The 23,374-nt window shown below is 35.9% G+C and overlaps 1 protein-coding gene across 10 annotated transcripts in view; it reads left to right on the top strand.

Annotated features, from left to right (window-relative positions):
* Nucleotides 1-2,557: 2,557 nt before the first annotated feature.
* The window catches only part of ELAVL2 (ELAV like RNA binding protein 2), a 159,773-nt gene continuing 138,956 nt past the window's right edge, over nucleotides 2,558-23,374 (top strand). For 3 of the 10 annotated variants that reach the window (XM_009456399.4, XM_024345604.3, XM_054657994.2), the window contains exons 1-2: nucleotides 2,558-3,350; nucleotides 3,623-3,720. In XM_009456399.4, the coding sequence (XP_009454674.1) occupies nucleotides 3,694-3,720 (27 nt within the window). In that variant the 5' untranslated portion in view covers nucleotides 2,558-3,350; nucleotides 3,623-3,693. The remainder of the gene's footprint in view (nucleotides 3,351-3,622; nucleotides 3,721-23,374) is intronic. The other 7 variants (XM_063787918.1, XM_063787920.1, XM_063787923.1 and 4 more) reach the window with 6 other exon arrangements.

Raw genomic sequence — 23,374 nt, forward strand, 5'->3', positions numbered from 1 at the left:
TTAACTTTTCCCAGGTGCAATCTTATAGATCACAAGGTTAATACATTTGGTGCATATACTTATGGGAGCTGTTTTTATACATCTTAAAATTTTCATTTGTTAAAAGCCCGGTTTCTAAATTTATGGTTCAATTACCTAAGTCTGTTTTTCAAAGTTCAAAGAAAATATCTTTCTTCCATTAGTTAGTATTCCCATTCCTTCCATTTTCCCCGACTAAATAAAGTTCAAGGTTAGAGGAGCAGCCAGGAACAGAGAAAAACGAACTTAGTAAAGTGGCTATCTTCCAGGATGCCTACCACCATCGTTGAAAAGTCCATTGTAAACAAACAAACTTACCCAGCCAGCTAATGAGCTATTTTTTCAAAAATATCCTAGTAGTTTTCAATCAAGATGATGTATTCCAAGAAAAGTATTTGGTCTCTTGCCCATCTAGGTCTTAAAGAAATGGAGAACTTTAATAATAAACTTTTGTTATGATCACAATTAATAACATACTACAAAATCAATTAACTTTCTCCACTCCCAACTATTTTATACTTATCTTTTTCATTATGCAAGTTTATTACTAAAACAATGTAAGAGGAAATGTCTGAACAGTTTTCAGATGCCCTTACAAAGAACTATTTACATAAAAACAATTATTTTGCTAATTTTATACAATTATACATCATATATAATTATAATTTTTATTTTTACTCATTAAGTTATATCACTAAGGACTTCTTTTAGGCAAGCTTACGTTGGTGTTACTGTTAGTAAATTAATTAGTCAATTAATTTAGATTTCTCACTAATTCCAACTGGCCTTCTCTTGCCCCCTACCCTTGCCTTTATATTTAATTCTAGGAAATATGTGAACAGAAGTCTGGTACTACCTTCAAAACATACAATTGTAAAAAGGTGGGAAAAGCGGCCCAGTGCAGTGGCTCACGCCTGTAATAACAGCATTTTGGGAGGCCGAGGCGGGTGGATCACAAAGGTCAGGAGATTGAGACCATCCTGGCTAACACAGTGAAACCCCATCTCCACTAAAAATACATAAAAAATTAGCCGGGCATGGTGGCAGGCACCTATAATCTCAGCTACTCGGGAGGCTGAGTCAGGAGAATGGTGTGAACCCGGGAGGCGGAGCTTGCAGTGAGCCGAAATCCGGCCACTGCACTCCAGCCTGGGCAACAGAGTGAGAATCCGTCTCAAAAAAAAAAAAAAAAAAAAAAAAAAAGGTGGTGGGGGGAAAGCAATTGCTTCAACAACAAAAAAAATTAAAAATGAAGGGAAGACTTCTGAGGCCTTGCAGGTTTATGACCTGAAAGAACCACTGAGGTCAACACCATAGTGTTCCTTTACTTTGCTGAAAGCTTTCTGACAAGGTCTCTCCTTCCCATCAATTAAAAGTGGTTTCTTGTTAGAAGCAATTAACAGCTGAAGGTTATTTTGCCTTCCCCGTGGATCAGAAGCTCTTTGGGGAGTGGCAGAAAATCTTTAGTGCTATCCCACGGCGTAGAGCAGGCTGCACAACCTACACAAATTTTAACTGATTAATAAATAAATGGCTGACATAAAAATGGAGAGATGCTTCATTGACATAAATACCCTGTTTTCTCTATGCTTCTTGCTTTCTCTTAGCTGCTATAAGACATCAATGATAAAAACATAGAAGTCTATTACACACAGTCAGAGAAATGGTGCTCCAAAAACTCTAATAAATATAAATAAATAGCATCCGCACTCTTCTGGAGAAATCGCTCAGGATGTCTGGAAGGTGCTTTGTAGCCACATGAAGAGTGTACAGCATCACAGTTAAGTTGGAAACGGGAGGCTGAGTGTAAAATAAGTGTACTTGTCCACACAGGGCAATAAAAATCATTCTGTAAGGCTTTCCTATAGAAGAAAAACCGGTGCCTGTGAACTGGGTTCTTGGGACCATTAACAAAACTGAAAGGGGGGGAAAACATCAATGGGATGGTGTCTGTGGTGTGGTAGTGAAACAAAGATCCAAGGCTCCCCTTAAAGGGGGAGAAAGGAGAGATATTTTCTTTTCTTTTTTTGCCTCCCTGGGGCAGCCTGGCCAGCACAGGCAAGACTCAGAGTAGAGTAAGAAGTGAAGAGGATGAAGGGTCGGGAGAGAAAGGGAAGAGAGAGAGGCGGGGGCTAGTCCCCAACGTGGTGACTTCGCTGCGCACCTGTGGGGCCGACGCTCTGAAGCGGGACGGGGGTGTTGGTCGGAGGGGGGTACCCAATGGCCAGGGGCAGAAGCCCTCGCCCGACTTGGGAGTCTCGGACCCTGACACTCGCTCCAGCATCCTGGCAGCCCTCCCGAGAGGGTCGGACTTTCTTTCGGTCAGGTTGCAGAGTTCTTCCCCGACTGGCTGCGCGCTGCCTCGGTGCAGAAGTTACTCCTGCAGTCTCAACCACAGCCAGGGCCTCTCGGGCTGGTTTTATTTTGCTCTTCTCGCCGTGCAGCCCGCCCCCGACACCGTCCCGGGCACTGGGAGGAGCGCGGCGCACGTGGAGGCGGCGTCCCGCGCCTCCCGAGCAGCGCTGAGTAGGCTGCGCGTGTTGACCGGCAGTTGCAAACTATTGGCCAGTTAACGTCCCACTCGCTCCTCCACCCAACTCCACCCCGTTCTTCTCGCCCCTTCCGCCTTCGTTTTTCGATTTTAGGATCCTCTCCTTGCTTAAGTGTTTGGATAAATTCGCCGTCCGTAATCGGTTCAGTTGGAAATTACCCGATGGTTTTCGTACTTTTTTTGAACGCTGACTGCAGAAAATGGCATAGGGAGGTGGGGGAAGAGGGAGGAAAGTGTGTGTGCGTGTGTGTGTGTGTGTGCGCGCGAGTGACAGGGGACAGAGACGAGAGATAGGAGAGAGAGGGAGAGGAAGAGAGAGAGAGAGAGAGAGAGAGAAAGCGAGCCCAAGACCTGAGGGGAGGGCAGGGGGCTTCCCTCCCCTCTCCTGGAGGACGGACAGAATGATACATACTGTCATTAACAGTGTTGACCCACGCAGACCCCACCCTTCGGTTGCATCCATCATACAGTCATTACAAAGAGGTAGCGCTGTCACACGGCTTGCCCTGCTCCTGGGGCTCTCGGCTGGCTTAATGAGGTGCACCCAGCCGGGGCTATTGTGCAGCTCGAAAGAGGCAGGAACGAGACGGCAAGGATCCTAGCAGCTGCTCGCGGGAGCCTCGGCTGCAGCAGCCTCGCAGCAGCAGCCAACCCCAGACCTCAAGTGGATGAATGCCTCTGGAAGTGTTTTCCTGAAGGAACCCATCAGGCAGTGGAAGACTGTGGCAGGGCTAGTGAACTTAGATGGGGCTTTCCTCTCCTGCAGTTGAGCTGGCCGGAGGCAAGTGCAGTCACTCGGGTAATCGCGGGGGTGCTGGGGGCGGGGGTGGTGGTGGTGGTGGTTTTAAGCCAGTCCACGGTCAAAAGGCGGCTTGGATCAATTTCCCCTCCAACCACTCAACTCTCCCCTTTACCTTTTGTTAGTTTGGCTTTTTCCACCCCCACACCCTCCCCGGTATGTTCTGAACCGTGCGTCTTGCTCTGGGGTTTGATTGTATATTTAAATGTAATTCTGATTGGTGAATGTTCTCTCCTTTTTGTTGTGATTACTAGAGATACTTTAGCCCTGCCTTCCCAGTTCTGCGCCCAGCACAAGCAGTTTTGAAAATTTAAGTGCAAAAAGCATGACAAAGCAATATGAGGTTGCCGTGGTAAGTGAACTTTTAAACCGAAAATTACCATTTCTTTTCGTCTGCTCGGTCTGTGGGTGGTTTGAAGGGGAATCCTCACACACAAAGGGTTGGGGGCTGGGAGGAGGGGGTGGTTAAACAACAACAAAAAGAAACCCGTACAAACCAGTAGTGCTAATTTTGTTTTTCTCTCTACTATGGTCAGTGGACAAGTTCTGTATTTATATGTTTGATACTCTTGGGATGGTAATAGGCTTGATGCATTTAAAGTGGGTGGGAGTTGGCAGTAAGCAGGGGAGAGGTGCAGGGAAGGGAGGCGAAGGGAACTAGGTTATTGTCTGGTTTCAAAAGAACCTTGCAGCTCTGACTTCCTGAACTCGGCACATTAGCCGGGTCACTCCTGATCAAAATCCTGAAGAAGAAAAGAAACAATGGGGTCATCCTCAGCTACTACAACTATCTCTGTGTCCTCTCCTGCAGTTAGACCATTCTTCCTCACACTTCCTCAGGTAGCAACATTTGAAGCCATCATTCTTAGACAAATTTTAAATACTAAATGATGATGAAATAATACATTTGCAAAGTTGTGGTCTTAAAAGGTTTGAGGCTGGAGAAAGGAATTGCTTATTAACCCTCCTTCCCACTGCCCTCTGCTCTCCTTCCTCTTCCCATTCATCCCACTTTTTAAAGTGTACAGATTCATTCATTTAAGAGTCCTTCTTCAGCATCCTTTCCTAATCCCTTTTGTTTTTAAATAGGAGGTATATTCCAGGGATGGACTTCCAGGTTTTGCCCCTTTATCTCATTCATTTTCCAAGAATAGGTATCAACACAGTATTTGTGACAATGTAAACAGTTCTAAGTTTGGTAAAAGACAGCCTTTGCTCTGGAGAATTCTACATTGTTTGGCCTGTTTTGCACTTCTTAAAAAAGGATTAATAGTGCTCAGTAGTCTTAAAAACTTTCAGTTGCCTTTTAGCTTATCCAGGGCTGTTGCCATGGAGAGAACTGGGATGCCCTAAATTGGAATGGACCTGCCCATTTTCTGATGAGGCAAGGCCATCTAAGTTTTCTCATTTGAAGGTTGGGATGGAAACAGAAATACCCACTGAAAGGAATTGTTTTGTTGAGTCCATTCTTAATTTTCATTTATATGTGTGTAGATATAATTGCATGTGCCTACATTTCTCAAGACCTATTCTGAAATAAAGATTTTTAAATTATAAACTTCCTGTGATCATAGGAAACATAGAAAATAACTTAAAAAACGATTGTATTGCAATAAAGCTTAATGTATTTTAGCGGGCATATATTTTAATAACTTATTTTTAACAACCGACTTATTTTTTGCCTATTCTACATGAAGTTACTGTAGTTCAACAGTAACTACCACAGGAAAGTGATACCTTATGCAGTCAGCTTCCAAAGTCATCAATATTGATTTTAGTCTAGCTGTTTGCAATAACCATCCTTAAAACAGTTTTCATTTGAGAGCTAAAACACCAAAATGGTTAAACTACTAATTTGTTGGTACAAGAGGAATCAATTTAGTAAATGTGTGAAAAAAGAAGAGTTTAGATTAGAATATAGTATTTTATGTCTTTGTATTAGCAAGAATTTCAGTTGAGAAATTTCCTTCTTCTACCCACTAATATTCATAGACCACAGGTAGTAAGCTAGCAATGTTCTTAACTATATAATTAATTTTAGATCATATTACTCAACTATCATAGGATTTAATTTTATAATTAATCCTGAACTATACTAACACTACCTGGGGTTTTAAAATAAACACTTTGAACTATATGTATACAGCGCTAAACAAAGAAATAATTCATTATCTACGACTGAGGTATAGATATTTATAAATAAATATATGTCCTGTAAAATTAAATTACTTTGACATGTGGAGAAAAACAACTTTATTCAGAGTTATTTTAATCATAGTCATAATCTCAAACAAGCCATCAGATTTACTTAGTTTTTACCTAAACACTGAAAATACTGTTTTAGTTGAAGTTATTCATTAAAAATTATTATTTAAAATAAGCTGGGTAATTGAAAATTATCTTCTAAATGATAATTAATAGTGCATGTAGTTTAACTGCCTTTAAAATATTTAAACTCTTTAATGCTATATATTTAATGCTATATATTCCTCATACTTTCCCTCACCATAATTCTGTGCCAATTTTAGGTTTGCTAAATATTCTTAATATGCAAATTTAAAATGTAAAAGTACACTTACCAATTTTTTTCTACAAAATACAAACATTTTAATTTTCAGTATAATTGCTTTTATACCAAAATTATAAGTGTTCTATTTATGTTATTGGCACATTGGAAATACAGTGGTCATGTTCCGATATTTTTCTTGAACCTCAGTTTATTAGAATAAGTTTTACAAATAGCAGAAAGCTTATAATGTTCATAAGCACAAAATTCTTAAGTTTTGTGAACTAAGCAATACTCTCATAGAAAGTCATTGATTCCAATGACAGTGACTCACTTTAAGTGAAAAAGTATTCATGCATAAAAGAGAAAAGTGAGATGTAGGAAGTGGCGGTGGATGGCAGCCAGGTTATCTAATGGGTACATTGCAGGTTTTGTCCTTTGTACCATATACAGGGCATGCAATGTATCTGCAAGCATAAAGGCAAAAAAGAATGGCTGAAGTGACATTAGAGTTTTTAAAATGCAAAAATAATCTTCATTTATTGTTTCTAATTGGTATTAAATGTAGTATGTATCCTATGTCAAATATACAATCTAAAATCTCGAAGAAGTTAACTTTTAATAGTTAACATGTATTGTCTACCTGCTATGACTCAGTCATGGATTTAATCATATATGTAAGTGCCTTATATGCAGTATCTCAGTTAATTTTCAAAACACTTTAGGTGGTAGCTTTTATTTCACCTAGAAACTGAGTACCTAAGGTAAGACAGCTTATGAACCATAAAGTGAGGATGTGAATCAAAAATCTATCTGACTCCAAAATTGGATCCAAAATCAAACAAAATGACAATCAAATAATAGAAAGATACTAGATTTTAAAAGGCCTTCATATAAAGCTCATGTAATTGCCACATATTCTGAGGGTAGGGATTGCCTGTCACTCTTGGCACTTTTGCAATACAACATTTTTGAAGAAAAAAGTTTCACTGAAATATTTTTAACTGTACCCACATTGGGTTTGGATACATTAGCCTGGTTTGCCTGGTTATTTCTCTTTTGGGACATTAATTATGGAGAATTTATTATATTCTCAATTCTGTTCCAAAAACTAAAGGAGAGAAAGATTAACTCAGTTATAGTGACAAAAGTATTTTAAAATAAATAGCAAAAATATCTACTAAATAAACGGAAGACCTAACTGTACCCAATTTTCCTTAAAAGGGAACTTAAATAAGCAGAGTGATTTTAAAAATCTTAATGACTAAAATGGGATTTAATTTTTCATTTTCAAGACTTTTAAAATTTTGATTACACTTATATTTGGTAATGTCATAAAATGTTATATGATTTTTATAGGTAGCAAATCATTTGATTTTTTTACGATAATATGTATTTTCTAAGCTAGAGTTTACTTTGATATACTTAATCAATTAACTTCTAATCACAGTGATTAAGGGGGATTTTTTAAACTGCCCTCATTTTGTGAACTAAAGAAACATGTAAGTGATATAGAAAATTAAAAGTTTTAAATAGGGCCCTACTATATGATTCCTTTTTAAGTATTAAAGATGATAGACTCTCTAATAAATACAGAGAAAACATCCTTTCCCATCAAAATGCTCTAATTTTGATCTTTTTTGTTTATAAAATCTTTGGACCTGAGAGATTGGGACATAAATATTGCCTATTCTTGGGTTTATTAGCTTAGATGTGGAGTAGAGATGTTAAGATTTTATCAAGGTAATTCATTCAAGCCTCTTTAAGTAACAATGAAAAAATGTTTAAGGACATCATTGACATTCAACAGAAAACTGCTCAATATTTCACTTTTCACCTGTGAAGAAATGATAGCACTCAGAATAACTCTATCTGCACCTTATGCAATAAATGCGCTCCTGAGTTGTTTTTGTGTAAATCTTTTTTTTTTTAATTGCCTTACTTTTTTTTTTAAATGCAGAGAGCTCACACGTTAAAATAGTATTTGAATTAATGATCTTGTTAAGTGAATAACTTAAAAAAATTGATACATCCATTTTGTAAGTTTCAATTTTTTATAAAGTGAAACCATCGAAATTAATCATGTTTAAACCTCATTACTATGAGAGTACTAGTAGATTTTTTTTTAAGTCAGATAATTTTGGAATTTTAAGAACCAGGTTATTAAGGGGAGAATTATGAGGCTTGAGCATTTCAACCCACAGTATTCTAGCATTCAACCACTCAACTCTGTTTCACTTTGATTTTGGAAAAACCCCTGAATTTTTACCCCTCTCAAAACTAATTTGAGTTACTGGTCTAATTTTAAATAAAATTCAGGCCAAGTTTTTTTAGTAGCTAATAAAATGTTCATATAATTTTCTGTTTCATCCCTTGATGTGGAAATTTATATTACATGATTATGTACTAAAATCATACAACCGTCTATACAATTTTTCTTTCCATTCAAATTCATTGAAGTGCACAAATCTGTCTATATAAATAATGAATATATGTAATTATACATATAAAAGTTATGGTTATAGCAATATGAAGCTAAAAGGGAAAGTCATTAGTTGTTCAGTTTTAAATTTATGGTATAATTAACTCCTCAAAACATAATTTTATCTAATGATAATAATATTAACTATTACTAACTAAAAATCCAGGAGTATTTTAGGATAAATTCTGGAGTCTATTTTCTTCTACCTCTCCATTATTGTTTTGTCATAACTGTACAAAATGATCATTTCACTTGGAAAACTGGTAGGAAAAATGTGAACTATGTTTAAAGTAAGAAAAAAACAAAGGATCTTAAGAAAGTTCCTGCATAGGTCCTGGAATCCTTCAAGCCATGCACCACAATTATCCCTGTAAATCCTTTTGAATATGAAATCGTCACATTTTGTGTTCAAAGTAAAGTTATCTGTTGTAGATTTTCAAAGCCTCTCAGAGCATTACAGAAAGGGCAGAGTAATACAAGCTAGATACCGCCTCGCTTGACAGACGTTGACAAAGGCTGAGAAGGCAATGTTAATGCTTTTAATTTTTTAAAAATAGAGATTATAAAGTTAATGAAACCTGAGGTCATTACCATTAAGAACTAAGAACTCAGCTTTTCAAGTGTTTTCAGTAAAAATAATTAACTATGGGATAGGTAGTTTAAAGAGCTGATTAACATTATAAATATTTAACAAAATCTAAAATACTACCATGATCCTTCGTTAAAGATAATTAGAGCTAAGATTGCTACAGAAATCTAGACTTTTGAATTTCTAATTTCTTAGTGCTTAATTTATCATTAAATCTGATATTGTTGCAGAGATGATATTAATATATAAGTTTGATTCCTACCATGAATACCACAACATTTTGATGTCTTAGAATGCAGTGAATGATACACTTCACTCAACAGACATCATTACATGCTTACTGGGTTAGGCACCGTGCTAGAACCTGATAATACTTGGCTGGAAAAAATGGCTGTGCTGTCAAGTAATGCATACTCTGTGTAAGAGATAGAGATGTCAACAGATGGTTATAACGTAGTGAGATAATTGGTATCAGAGATATGTAAAAAGTACTTTTAGGAGCACAGAGGAAGCTATCGCTAATATGCCTGTGGTTGACTTTAGTGTGGTATTCAGGAAGGCTTCTCAGTGGAGGTGGAATTTTGCTTACTGACTTTTTTTCCATTTTAAAGAAATGTAACAGTGGCTTTTCAAATAATATATAGAAAGATGAAGTACATATTTTTCTTGTCTTTACATATTGATATGTACTTATGATGAGAGAGAACAAGTTTTCTGTGTAGGATGCTGAGTTGTTCAAGATTCATTAGTGTAATATCTCAGATACACTGCCTTTGACAAATGTGCACAGCCGGGAAAGCCTTTAATATATTGATTATGTTAGTGTTTTGTTGCTAGTAGCATGATGGATAAAGCAAAGGCCCCATTTTCATTCTTCTATGCTCTACCAAAAAAGAAAAAAAAGTATCTTGTAAACTGTGAAAGGCACACAAAAGCAGAAGTAATTAAATAATGTAAATGATGAGGGAGATTGCCTGTGATCTGGGCTACAATTAGAAAGGGGGGTGTAAGAAAGAGATTGTTTGAGAGGAAATGATATGAAAATATTTTAAAATAGGAAACAGAGTTCTGTTTTACAATAATAGATTATCAATTTAAGCAATTTCACTTTCCTTTGTATTACTTTCACATTTGCAATGGAGGAGAAGGGAAGTACTATTAATCTGAAATTTTCCTTATTAGTAAGTAGTACCAGTGATCAGAACAAAATTTGTTTCTTAAAATCCTAAATGTGTGTAGTTTTACTGTAAAAAACCTTCACTTCAGAGTGATTAGTACTTTGTGTGAATATCATTATGCATTTTGCTCTCTGATATCTTGACAATACAGTTTAGCTTATTCCCTCTGGGATTCTCTCCTGGCAACAATTTTTTATTTCCCTGTGTTCATTTTTAGGAAAATCCTCTCAACATTGTTATAAGTATTATTTTATAGGAAGGAAGTATGTAAAATACTCTTGAACTCATTTTACTTGTGAGTTTGAATAGCATTCAGATTAGAATGATTTCCCCAGAATTTTGTAGGCTTGCCCAATCCAGCTGTATATTTTATATGCTAATGTAAATTCTATTTTTGTTCCCCTTGGGGGTTTAAGTGATTATAATTGTTGCTCTTCAAAAGCCAAACAGATGATGATTGCTGCTTCAGGAGTATACCAAAAGAAACTGGCTTTCATTAAACCTGCTCATCCACTTCCTAATTATCTCCATTTTATCTAGCTAAGAAGCAGGAAAAAATGGCAAGTACAGTTCATTGAAGCCAGTTCAGTTATTTAAACATCGCTTTATTGAACTAGCAGGAGGTGTTAAAGTAGGGGGAATGTTTTCATTCTAACACTGATATATAGCCAGTGGCCCAACTCAAGAGTCAGTTGAGCATCAAATGCCAGAGGCCATAGAGAATGAGAAGGGAGAGATTTTGAGTTATTCTGAGAGGAGTCCTCTAGTGGATACAATAAATAGTGCTGCAGTGACAGCTATTCTGAAATATTCTTTTTGTTTGTTTTTCTTCCTATAAAATCAAAATGGAGTTAGCTATTTAGTATCCACTAAGAAGCACCCAGAAATGCACTCTGAGTGAAAAGGAAATTTCCTATATATATGAAAAAAAGAGATATATATTGATAAATTCTAAAAGGACACCAAATTCCTAAGACTGGCCAATATCAAGGGTGCTTCAGGTCACTTAAGCCTTGAGATCTGGCCATGAGTCAGAAAGTAGATTCTCAGGGAGGCTGGTTTTCCTCAACAGGGAGGCTATCTCTACCATTTGGGCAACAGTGGCTCTGAGTTCTCTGTTCTCCAGTCCTCTAGGTTGGCCTTGGAGTTGAGTTACACTGGAACATGTTTCTGATCCCTTTACTGGCTGTCCTCCTGATGGCACAGAGAGGGTCCTTGAACTCACACTCAGGGGAACAGAAAAATGTCAGAGTCAACAGCTGTTCAGCTTCCAGCTGTGAGAATGCAATTCTCTGCTGGTTAAACGAAAAACTCTGAAGGGGCTCTCTCCTCTCTGAAATTTCAAAGAGCCATGTTTTGGAAACCAATTGTCTAAGGTGAGACTTAGATAAAACATTATATTCATAAACAAAAAACGAAATGGAAGGTTCTGCATTTTCTATAGATTTTCATTTTCATGTTCCATGATATTTCAGCAAGTGTCAGGCAATTTCACTTTTTGAAGTTTTAACATAGAGTTGTTATCTGATGAGTTGATTTTGAAACTTTCGAGAATCATATTGAAGAAGAAAAAGTTTACTTAATTTTAAAAAAGGAAATATGTTCCTGACAGGCATTTGTATAATTTACTAGAAAGTTATATACATTAAAAATTATTTTCCTCTAGTTTCTTATGCCAATAGAAAACTTTCCAGTGTTCATAGATTTACTTTTCTTTTAGCTTTACAATAACCCTACAGAGTAAAACAAGCAAACACTATCATTCACTTTATACATAGATACATAGTGATTCTCAAAAAGTTTAAAAACTAGAATCTGGGCATTCCAACTCCTCATTGACATCTTGATCAACATCTCCTTGATCTACCAACAGCTTGCCAATACATGATGTTGAATTATGTTTACATTGCAGAGTCATTTCTAAACCCCGAGGGTAGGGAGTCCTCAGAGAGTAAGTATTGTCCCAATGAGCCCTTAGGTAATCTATGTGGTTTGCATTCTTAAACCTAGAGAGAGAGTATAACAATTCTTAAACCTAGAGAGAGAGTTTCTCTAGAAACTCTAAAGTAAAAACTCTGTCTGGTGGTGTAGCAGCATTGGAATTTCTCTGAATTCCTGTATAGAGATATGCCAGGGTATAAATCACTCTGGTTTCCTACCAAGAAGGCCTATAAAAGCTGTAAGTCTGAGAATGTACCAGCTGCACCCAGACTTGCCCTAGGCACAAATGGTGGAAACTATCTGATTGGTTTCCTCACCTCCTCCTCATCTTCTCTTGATACTTTCAGGACCCGGCTGTCCTTTGTTCCCCCAGGCTTACGCTGCCAGCTTTACTGACATTGCTAATACCCCAGATCTACTAGGACATATCTCTTTGCCTTTCAAGGTAACAGGTTGTTCATCCAATAAATTAATCTCCACTAATGGGAAGATATTAAGGAGAGTCCTGATTTCTGTTAATATTTAAAATTGGCTCTCAGGGAAAATGCACGTGTTTCTGTTAGACAATCATGGTGAGTAACTTGTGGGGTGGTCATGTCAGTCCAACGTGTATATTTTTCTGATAGTTTTTTTTCTTAACAGCATGGCACCACCTGATCTCTATCATTGAGGAGAGTGCATACTTGAAGTAGGACAGTTAGAAATGAACTAACTCAAAAGGAAAATATAACTGAAAAAACTGATTAAGTAATTTTGGCTTATTTGCCTATGTTTATTAAATAGAAGTAACAAACATAACAAACACTAAAATATATCTATGCCAGTGGAATGACTGCAATTTCCCGGGGTTATCTCACATGTTGTTTCATTTTACTAACGGGAAGTTGTAGAAAATCACACTTATTCTGTGACCTCATAGCAATATGAATGTAAATAAAATCTTTTAAAGATATCCTAGTTAAATATTTTTCAGTATAACACAAAGTATAAAATTGGCAATTATTCCAATTAATCTGCTCAGCAGAGGTAACTGAACCAAAATAGCTCAAGCCACTGTTTAACTCCATGTTAACTGCACCACTGAAAAACCTGTACTGATTTTTGCTCTAAATCAGTTGTTCATCAGAATCACCTGTGGAGCTTTTCATACACATATGTGCTTAGATTACACCTCATTACAGTGAAATCTCTTGAGGTAAAGGGGAGGCATCTGTACTTGAAAAGAAAAAAACCTCACAGGTAGATTGTGTTGCACAGCCATGTGTGAGAATCACTGGGCTTTCCTTTATCCAGTTCTGTCATCTAATGAAGATTGACTCTGTGCCAGGCACTTGACAAATACTTTAGTCACTTAATGCTCACAACAGCCCTAAAAGGTAGGTTATTTTTAATGCCCATTTTAAGTATGAGAAAGTTGAGGCTTAGAGAGGTTGGGCAACTTGCCCAAAGTCATATACCAAGGACACAGGAGAGGCAGAACCAGAATTCAGGTCTGCGTGAATACTTTTAACCAAGACAACCCTGAACTTGAAAGGCCTTTTTAATATACAGATTGAAAATGTATAGCTGTATTTTATAGCTGTAATTTCCAACCTAGAAGCTTCAATTTTGCTGCTTTGATTACCCTAAGAATATCTGGAGCATACAGGGATTGTTTCATTTTATGGCCTTAAAAGAGAGCCACTATATTCATGTGAAAGAAGACATGGTCTAATAGGTAAAAGATACTTTAAAATTATAGGTAAAATGTTTTACTTTCTTTATATAAAGGTCACAGATGACTTTCTACCTCAGTTTTTAATTCAGAAACTCAAGGAGCTGCTATAAACTACCTATTAATTTCATTGCAAAAATTATTCAGATATGAGACAGAAGAGCATGATTTTCCTTTCAGGTCAGTTTCTTATAAAAAATTAATAATTGTGTAAAATCATTGCTGATAAATGCAGTTTCCAGTGTGGACTGTGCAATTTTAGGATTTGTTCTTGTTGATTTGGGACTGACACCAATATTTAGAATAGTGATGACTCATGTCTAGGACTGAAATTTGTTTTTCATGGATTTATACAGTTTTCCTCTTGAATTGCACCAAAAATGGTTTTTTAATTGGCTTTAACTCATGCCCAATAAATTGGACGAAAATTGATTGCCGCAGTCATGTTTGGTTTAAAATTATTCAGGACTGCGCCATGAGTCAAATGAGTGCATGAGTGAGGGCAGCGGCACTTTATGTCCTCTATATTTGACAAATAAGTTTTTTTTTTTCAAAACAGTCGTCATTCATATCTGAAAATTAATATATGTCTGTGGTTTATAAAACTTAAAAGATAACAGAACACATTAAAATACATCATATTAAAAAATAAGTTTCTGTTATTTTGGTATTTTTTCTTAGTACCTTCTTTTCCAGTTCTACCAATGTCATAAATCTAATAAGATAAATAATACCTGTTAGATAGCTCTTGTTAGATTCTTGGTCATGGTATTAGACTATTTCTAAATAGCAAAACAAAATAAGTAAGAATGTTCAGAGACTGCCATCAGTCACAGTTGAGACATTGAGCCAGTTTTCCATTCTCTGAATAGTGATTTTAAAGACAAAAATTAAAGAATATGAAAATTGAATTAACTCAGGTGACTGTTTAGGACACTGAAATAGCAATTCACTAATGGTACCTGTCCGGAAGCCAGTTTTTGTTCAATCTCATTATAATTATTTACTGTATTATGGTTTTCACTTACTTATATGCCATAGAAATATAAGCAAATCACTTTAAGGGTTTTGCTGGCTGGGAATGAAGATTCATTTTATGAGATTCTTGAGCAATTTGAGAAAGGATTTAATAGGGAAAAAGAAATGATTAATTCATCGAAAAGAAGAACATTCCTTGGCCATAATACAGATAGTCAGTAAGGGAAGGAAACACTTTATGTTATTGTATATAATTAATATTAGGCAATTTTAATTGGACAGGATAGTTATACCTGATATTGTTGTCTAAGAAAATGGTAGAGCAATTTCTGAGATTTTTGTCATATCTATTTTTCATGTGTATTAAATCTCAATTTTTTAGAAGTGAATATTATTTTGTTTATAAACTGTAAAGCTCAAGGGGTATTATTCTGACCTCTCTCTTTATCTAAGTTGTCTTTTAAGAGGTCACTGGTCCTTACCATCCAGCATCTAGCACCTGTTCTCACCTGGTGGCTATAGGCCCTCAAGCTTGAGCTGTAGAGTTTTTTCTTTCTGAAACAATAAACTACCTGTTTTTCTGACTTATGAAAAAGAATGCATGCTCAAAATTTTTACAAACCCAATAATGCAGAAAATGTAAAAAAAAAAAGTAACTATAAATCCAACTCCCATTACCTCAAAATAGCCATTGTTTAATGTTCTAGTAAACATCCTTTATGTGATGTTTAATATGCTTAATAATATTTCATAAATATCTTCACATTTCATTAAATAATAAACACTATATTTGTAATGGCTTTATAACTGTTTACTATATGTTTATGGAGTAGACTGCTTAAAATATGTAAAAGCTAAATAATTAAACTGCAAAACAATGTTACCCGCTGGTTGGAACAGCCAAGGACATCTTATATAAAATATGTCTCAAAATCCTATTATATGTGACCTGAATCTTTTTAAAGGAACAAATCATCCAACTATAAATTTTCTCTCTCTTCTATTTGTCAGCAGTAGAGAGCATGGCAAGGTATAAGAGTATGATTATTTCTGAAATGAAAAGTAGAGCTTTATCTGTTTATGTTCATCGTAATATCTGTTTTCTGGAGGCTTTTGTTCTCTTGCAAGTGTTATGTCATCTGTAATTTCTGTTGTATTTCTTTAAAATTACAAAATTGTACATCTGGAAGTACCTTAAAGGTACTCTAATAAATAGTGGCTAAGGACTTGAGCTCTAGAAACAGCCTATTTAGGGCGAAATCCCAGCTCTTTTAATTTCTAGCTGTGTTATCTTGGGCAAATTACTTAACTTCCTCAGTTTCCTTATCTGTAAAATGATGAGATTCTTGTGAGAGTTAACTGATTTAATGCATGTAGAGGATTAGAATGCCACCTAGCATACACTATTATTACTAATCTAGTCTTCTCCTGGGAATCATGAAGTTTAGTCAGAGTGACTTTCTGAAGAGAATCAGCTAGTTAGCGGGATAAATAATACTAGGACTCATGCCTCCACATCTAGAGATCTTTGCTTAGTGCCACAGTGCGTACTTTCCCAGCAGTGTTTTTAAAGCCCTCCCTTAGGCACAAAGGTATCTTAGAGGCGTCTTGGGCTACGCAGAGCAGCAGCCTGACAGGCTCTTGTCCCTGGTTTCTCTCCCTCACAGCTTCCGTGGGCTCATTGGCTCAGAAACATTATATGCTGAGAGCCCTATCTCTTTCCCAGTGCTGATGGAAATATTTTGGCCATCAAAACACTTTCATTATTGTCAGTGTCATGAATTCTTCTTCTGTACCTGTCAGTCTTGTCCTCATATATATTATAGTCTGACCCTGCCTCCTCATTGCAAGGAGTCTTGAATTTTCGACGAAAGCTTCTTAACCCTGCTTATGTGTTGGTTCTAATTCCTCTACCTTTGGGTATCTTTCTGTCTGGCATTTTCTAAAATTCACAGTTGTCAATAGGTGTATCCTGTTTCTAATAGTTGTATATCTGTACTTCCCTCTACTGGCTTTCAAAGCCAGCATAATGTGGTACCACAATACCCAACCAATCTGATTTCCTATGCTTTGTAGCCCACTTCCTCTATTATAGACAGGCTGGTACACTCCAACAAATTCCTGTAATTTTCACCTCTCAACCTCCTTTTATTTGCTCTAAACCACACACACACACACACACACACACGCACGCGCATGCACACACACCCAATTGAGATTTATATAAAGATCTTTTAAAAGTGAGGACTGAACACTATAATATATATGAATATTTTCCTCTTTTATACAAACCTTACAAAGAGGCTCAAACTTTCATGTATCCTTTTGATATGACTAATATGGAGACACATGTATCTTTTCATATTCATTTTATATCTAGAAATATTAGTATTCTAGAATACATCAGTACTCTATAAGTTAAATAATAAGCACTGACATAAAAGAAAGTTTTTTATTGTTTGCACAAGGAACCTTGAAATATCATCTAGAGGAAAAAATTCACAGTAAATTGTGTGAAAATAATTCAAGGAAATGTCTATTTGTTACTCATACAGCTTAAACAGTCTGTAATGCCATTCATTTATGTGACATCTTCCAACTCATGTTTACAAAAACTGATATTTCAAGCAACCATATTCTCTAATTTCTCATACTAGAATGACAATGACCAAAGGTATAAAATATTATTTCTATTACAACAGTATCTTCAGCCTTAAAATGCACATACATAATGCTCCATCAGAGAAATGGATTTTGTATTTAATCACATCAACATGAAGAGTTAAGAGGGGTTAGTGTGAAATGGCAATAAACAGCAGCACTGGCTGTTCTGTGTTTATGCATATGTGTTTCTTCTTGGTGCTAATTACACTTGCTCATAGAAGTCTGGCAGTCAGATGACTGGGCTTGACCTTGAGTGGGTCAATTTTATCAAATTATATGATACATTTAAGATGCAGACAGACGCCTATTGAAGCTTAAAATAAAAACATTAAGTCTGTTTTCTATTGTTACCTACAATGAATTTAGATCTCTAAAAGTTTAAGGTTCATTCTTTTATCAGACTGCAAAATGTTGTTTCCTTCCATTTCACTTACTCACTGAAAGTCCACAGCTATAGCTCCATCTATATGAATTCATAGCAATGTAAGCCCAGGAGGGAACTGCAAAACTATAAACCATAAGCAAGTTTTAGTGTTCTTCTGATATTCTATGTTTTATAATGTCAAGTAGACATTAGTTATACATTTTGTTTTATTCAAAACAATACATTATAAAAAGCCCTTTATATAGTCTACCTCTATATTCCTTTAGATATTTATTTTGATAGATTTTTCAAGCACAATCTAAATAGAAAACTAGAGCAGAAAATACTGTTAGCCTATGTAAATGGAATAAAGATACTAGCCTATAAAAATATATGTGGAGATGGAAGAATGAGCCTAGGGAGAGGTGAGTGATAAGTAGATTGGAACTGGTTCCTTTCAAGGCCATAAATGAGTAATAACCTTTAAAATCTTCCCTTAGAAATTAACACAGAATGGTAAATAAGAATAATGTATGCATATATAAAATTGAATAATAAAAGTGTCTCAACATAAAATCAAAATATTTTCATTTGATTAGACTGTGATGGTATATATTTGACTCAAATTGATTTCATCAAGTGATTAACTGAATTATAAGCTATACTTAATGCCAAACACTAATGTTTGAGCCTAACTAAAGTAACAATAGCCATAATTAATGCCAGAGACAGTAACAGATTGCAGAAAGACTGACATCCGGGAAAACTATCTCTATGAACCTTAGAAATGTTACCTAAATTCCTAATGCCTCTGTTATGCCCCCTGAAAATGAGAAATAATTTATGTCCTTCTATACCTCCTGGGGTTACAATGATAAATATGTAAAAGTACATTGAGCTTTTTGTGATAAAAGGTACTATAAAAATCTAAGGTGTTTTTATTATTATATCAGTCAAATGGGATCTCAGACTCAGTTCCCTTTTGAAGACCCACAACTTTTTATGGGTGAATCATGAAATTGTATTGGGAAATATATTGAAGTCACATAACAGGGCAGATAGATGATTTTATGCCTTTTGGCGCCTTTTAAACTTGGTTGCAATTAGAAATGTGAGAGAATATTTATCATGAAATATGTCAGTTGGGACATTAATGAGAGCTAATGAAAATATTTAAGAGACAGTATGCAAAGGCAGGAATTCTAATTCTGGCTCCATCAAATAAATGTGATAGGTTACCATTTTTGTTCTCATAATTGTAGTTACCATCTATTGACTGCTTCCTCCATGTCAGGAAGTTTTGAGTATTTTATACTTATGATTACATCTAACCTCACAGTGATTCTAAATTAGGCATTATTATCACGATTTTACAGATTAGAAAATCAAGGTTTAGAAGCAATAAAGTAACTTGTCCAAGGACCCGTGAAATCAGGTTCAAATCCACGTGTCTGAAGTCAAAACCCAAGCCATTAACAATTTGCAAAACTGTAGCTCCTAGAAGGATAATATCCCTTCTATGATATTCCTATATAAAGGAGTAATTTTTTGACAAGTTATATTATTTTAAAAAGTGATATTGTACAAAAATTTATAAGGATAAACAATAACAACAACATAAACCAGACACATTGTGAATATGTATTATACAACATATTAACTGAGTTATTTAAACCCCTCAAGTTTTCCATTTACTATCATTTCATAAAATATAATCTGATTTCCTTCAAGCATTTATTGTCTCTAATCTAATTTTGTTATTCTGGCACATGCTAGGCACTCAAAGGATGATGAACCAAATTGAAATAGGCCTTTTGTCAAAGATTAGGAAAAATATTTAGAAATAGGAAGTGATTATGTATTGCTCATTTCACTCTTACCTGATGATAAATGTTATATCTGGAAGGACATAATTAGTTATGTGTGATATTTTTGGTAATAGAATTATTATCAGTCATTAAACAAAAACATGAAGACTTTTGGATATTTCAAAAGCTTCCAACATTTTTGCCTTAATACATCATAGGAAGATTGTTTGCTTTAAAAATATAATATGCCATTTCTCACAGAGGGGGATTAATAATTGAAAATCATTTAAAAAACTAACTTCACATTTTTGGTTATTTTTTATTTTTCATCATTTATAATGAATTGCTATGCCTTTAGAAACCATATGTAGCATTCATTTTGTGACAAAAATTTTTTAAAAAACAAGATTATTTTTATACTAATTTCATGCTAAAAGATTTTATGTTCATAATGAAAATGTCACTTCTTAAAATTATCTTAGTTTTGAAATGCTATAATTTAAATTTATAAAATAGCTTTTTTCACATTTCAAACTTGGTGACAGTGTATCTTTTCATTTGTATGCAAATTAACATCTTAAAAAAGTCTTATCTGTATTAAAGAATAGTTTAAGCTGTCCATTGTGTGCATATTTTCAATTTGATTAAGAAAAAAATAAAAATCATAGCTTAAGGGGCTTATTAAAGCTGGTAATTCAAACTTGTTTTCTAACAAGCACAAAAATATCTTGTTATCGGATTATTGGAGATAATATAATACTGCCTAAAATGCTGGAATTCATTAAAATAATATTTCTTAATATACATATATAGTAGCCATTATTTAAACCAATATAACTTTATGGAAAATAATGGTATGGAAAGGAAAAGTTAGCTTACATAACCATAAATTGCTCTCTCATTAAAGGATACACAAAGCACTAATTCATCCATACACTTAAATTTAAAAGAATAAAAAAAACCCAAACACCTCTTTTTTTGTTAGATATGAAGGATTTTTGCATGTAACAATTCAACAGAAATGTCTTTGAGATTTCATGACCTATATTTATTTGCTTACTAACCTATGAATAATCAAATAACAATTTCAAAGTTTATAATTGTTTTTAATTCAAGTAGTTTAATAGTTGCTAAAATTTATGATAGCATGTTAAAATTTTTCTCACTTTTTCCAACAAGTTCATTTTTTATTTTTGCTTATCCTAAAGTGATATAAGCCTTTATATTGTCAGTTAAATGCATTCTGAGATTGATCACATTTTTGAAGTTAAACAAAATAAAAATTGATTCATTTTCTAAAGCTGTATTAACTATGTGTTGTCGGCTGAAGGTAACTTTTTATAAATGTTTCTAAGACTTAAAATGTAAATGCCCTTGTGGAAAATGCCATGTATCTTCTCATACTTGCTATCCACCTCATAAATGGACACCAACGAACTTGCAATTCACTTAAGACACAAAGAACAAGGTACAACACTAAGACATTAGTGAATCAAGATGACAGTGTCACTGGCTATATGCTGGTCATTACATATATTAAATATTTGTGAAAAAATCTATTTAAATAATGCATAAAATTTCAAACCTCATATCCAAAAGAGCAGACAGAAAAATGTAGATATAAAGTGTGCGGTAAGAATCAGGTATGTGTTAGAGTACATACCTGGGATTTTTTTTTGTTGCCTGTATTATCCTATAGTAATTACCTGGGTAAAGGGAGGAGGGAGTTGAAAAATAACTGTTATTCTTGTAAGTAGCTAAGCAGATTCTTTCCTGTGGATGACAACTTCTTAGGCTATTGTAAAAATCATTCTGGAATCTCTCCCGTGGCCCTATCACTTCAACCAAAAGGCCAGGTTAACTTCAATTTATGGTAACTCCTCTGTATCCGGTTGATCTGCTTTTCTTACAATGAAAGGAAAACTTTAGAGTCCATTTGATATCCACTTCCTCTCACTCCTGCTCAGATAAAGACGGAATTCCCTTTTATACCAGATTGGTTTAAATTGTTCCTTGATCTCTTATCACACCAAACTTTACACAACTCCATACTGTACTTTTCAAATTGTTTATTCATAGTAGCTATGATTAGGAATCATGGCCAGATGCTGTGTCCCTTTTCCACTTCTCCTCACAGCTTCCCTTCCCCAAATAATTTTTAAGCCCCGTGGGCTTTTTCTTCTCTCTCACTGCCCCCTCCCACTACATTTTTTTTTTTTAAACAATATTCCATTCCAGGCGCCCCCTCTGCCTGCCGAAAGCATTTTAATGCAGTTTACTTCAGCGGTCTATCGGCAGACTGCTGCCTCTGCAACCTGAATTTCAATTTCTTAATTTACAGCCCAGATAGAATGGAGCGGGATCTGGGCTTCTCTCTACATTGGGTTGGCCTTATCAAGCGTGAAGTTTGGCGCATTGCAAACCTATTCAAGTGATTATCTGTTGAGGACCTCTCGAGCCATCTCCATCTCTGCAGCGGGCTGATAAGACAGCTGTTTCTCTAGCCGCTGTGTCTCCCCGGGCCTCAGTCTTCTTCTGATACAAACTCCGCCTTTGTCACCGTGGCCCGGTGCCGGCACTTGCTCTGTGGGACAAGGGTTTGATCTGAACACACGTGGGGGTAAAAGTGTGAGCGCGTGTGAGAGCCGAGGAGGGAGGAAGGGAGAGGGGGAGGGCCAGGAGAGTGAGAGGGGGAGGAGGGAAAGAGTTAGAGACCGGAGGGAGGTGGGGGGCAGGGCGGCGTGCGGAGCGCCCTGGATGGCTCTGATTGACTGGTTGCTCAGCCCGGTTTTATTATTTCAAATTAGACGTGCATCGCACACAAGTGGAAACATAAATCTTCAATATAAGAAAGAGCCTCCGAGCATCGGAAGCAGAAAAACCGTTTCTTCCCAGGTCCCGGTAAAGGGGCCAGAGAAAAGACTGATTACTATCAGCTGAGACAGATGGTTTCCTTTAACTTTGGAAACTGTTATTTTTAATTGCTTGTATTAATTTTGCATGAGATGTATCGGCTTCAGGGGGAAGCTTAAAGAAGGCTGTTAGTATCCCTGAAAGAAACGGACATAAGTCTCTGATTTGCCCTTTTTCACCTCCGGGTTTTTTGGGGTTTTTTTTCCTTCACCCTCGCCTAGTCGCCTAGATTTTCCCTTTGTATGCTCAGGAAAGACGTGAGTTTATCCTCCTAAAAGTTACTATTGAGTAAAAGAGGGGAAGGAAATCTGGGGACATTTGTGGGAGCGTCTACATAAAATAATCGTCGATCTGAGGCTGCAAATATATTTTCCTAGACACTCTGGGACATGTGCAACAGATCTTAGTCTGAATATCTGCAGGCAAATCATCTAAAGGAGAATGAACCTCATACATTGGTCCAGGAAAAAAAAAAAAAAGGTGTGTGTGTGTGTGTGTGTGTAAGTGGGGGGCTGGGAAGGGAGAACCAACCTAGGCTGGTCTCAAAGATTTACCGCGACACTAGTTACATTTTTTAAAAGAACATTTAAATGAACAATTCATGTGTCTTTAAGTGTAAACAGCTACCTCAGGATTCGGGGGGAATATTCCTTGAGTGTGCTCTCTTACTTTACAGTCTTTCCCCCTTGAACAGGAGTTTACAGACACAATGTAAAGAGAAAGTAAAGGATGTTTGAGATCCCGCTCACTGCCGCCCCTGGCACTGTCCCTAACGAAAGTGTTTGCAATGTAAAGAATCTTTCGCAAAATAGTCTTGGGAGTCACTCACCTTCCAGTAAAAGGCTTTACCCCTTTGCTAGGGGGTGGAG

Source organism: Pan troglodytes, chromosome 11, assembly GCF_028858775.2.
Source record: "Pan troglodytes isolate AG18354 chromosome 11, NHGRI_mPanTro3-v2.0_pri, whole genome shotgun sequence".
NCBI lineage: Eukaryota > Metazoa > Chordata > Mammalia > Primates > Hominidae > Pan > Pan troglodytes.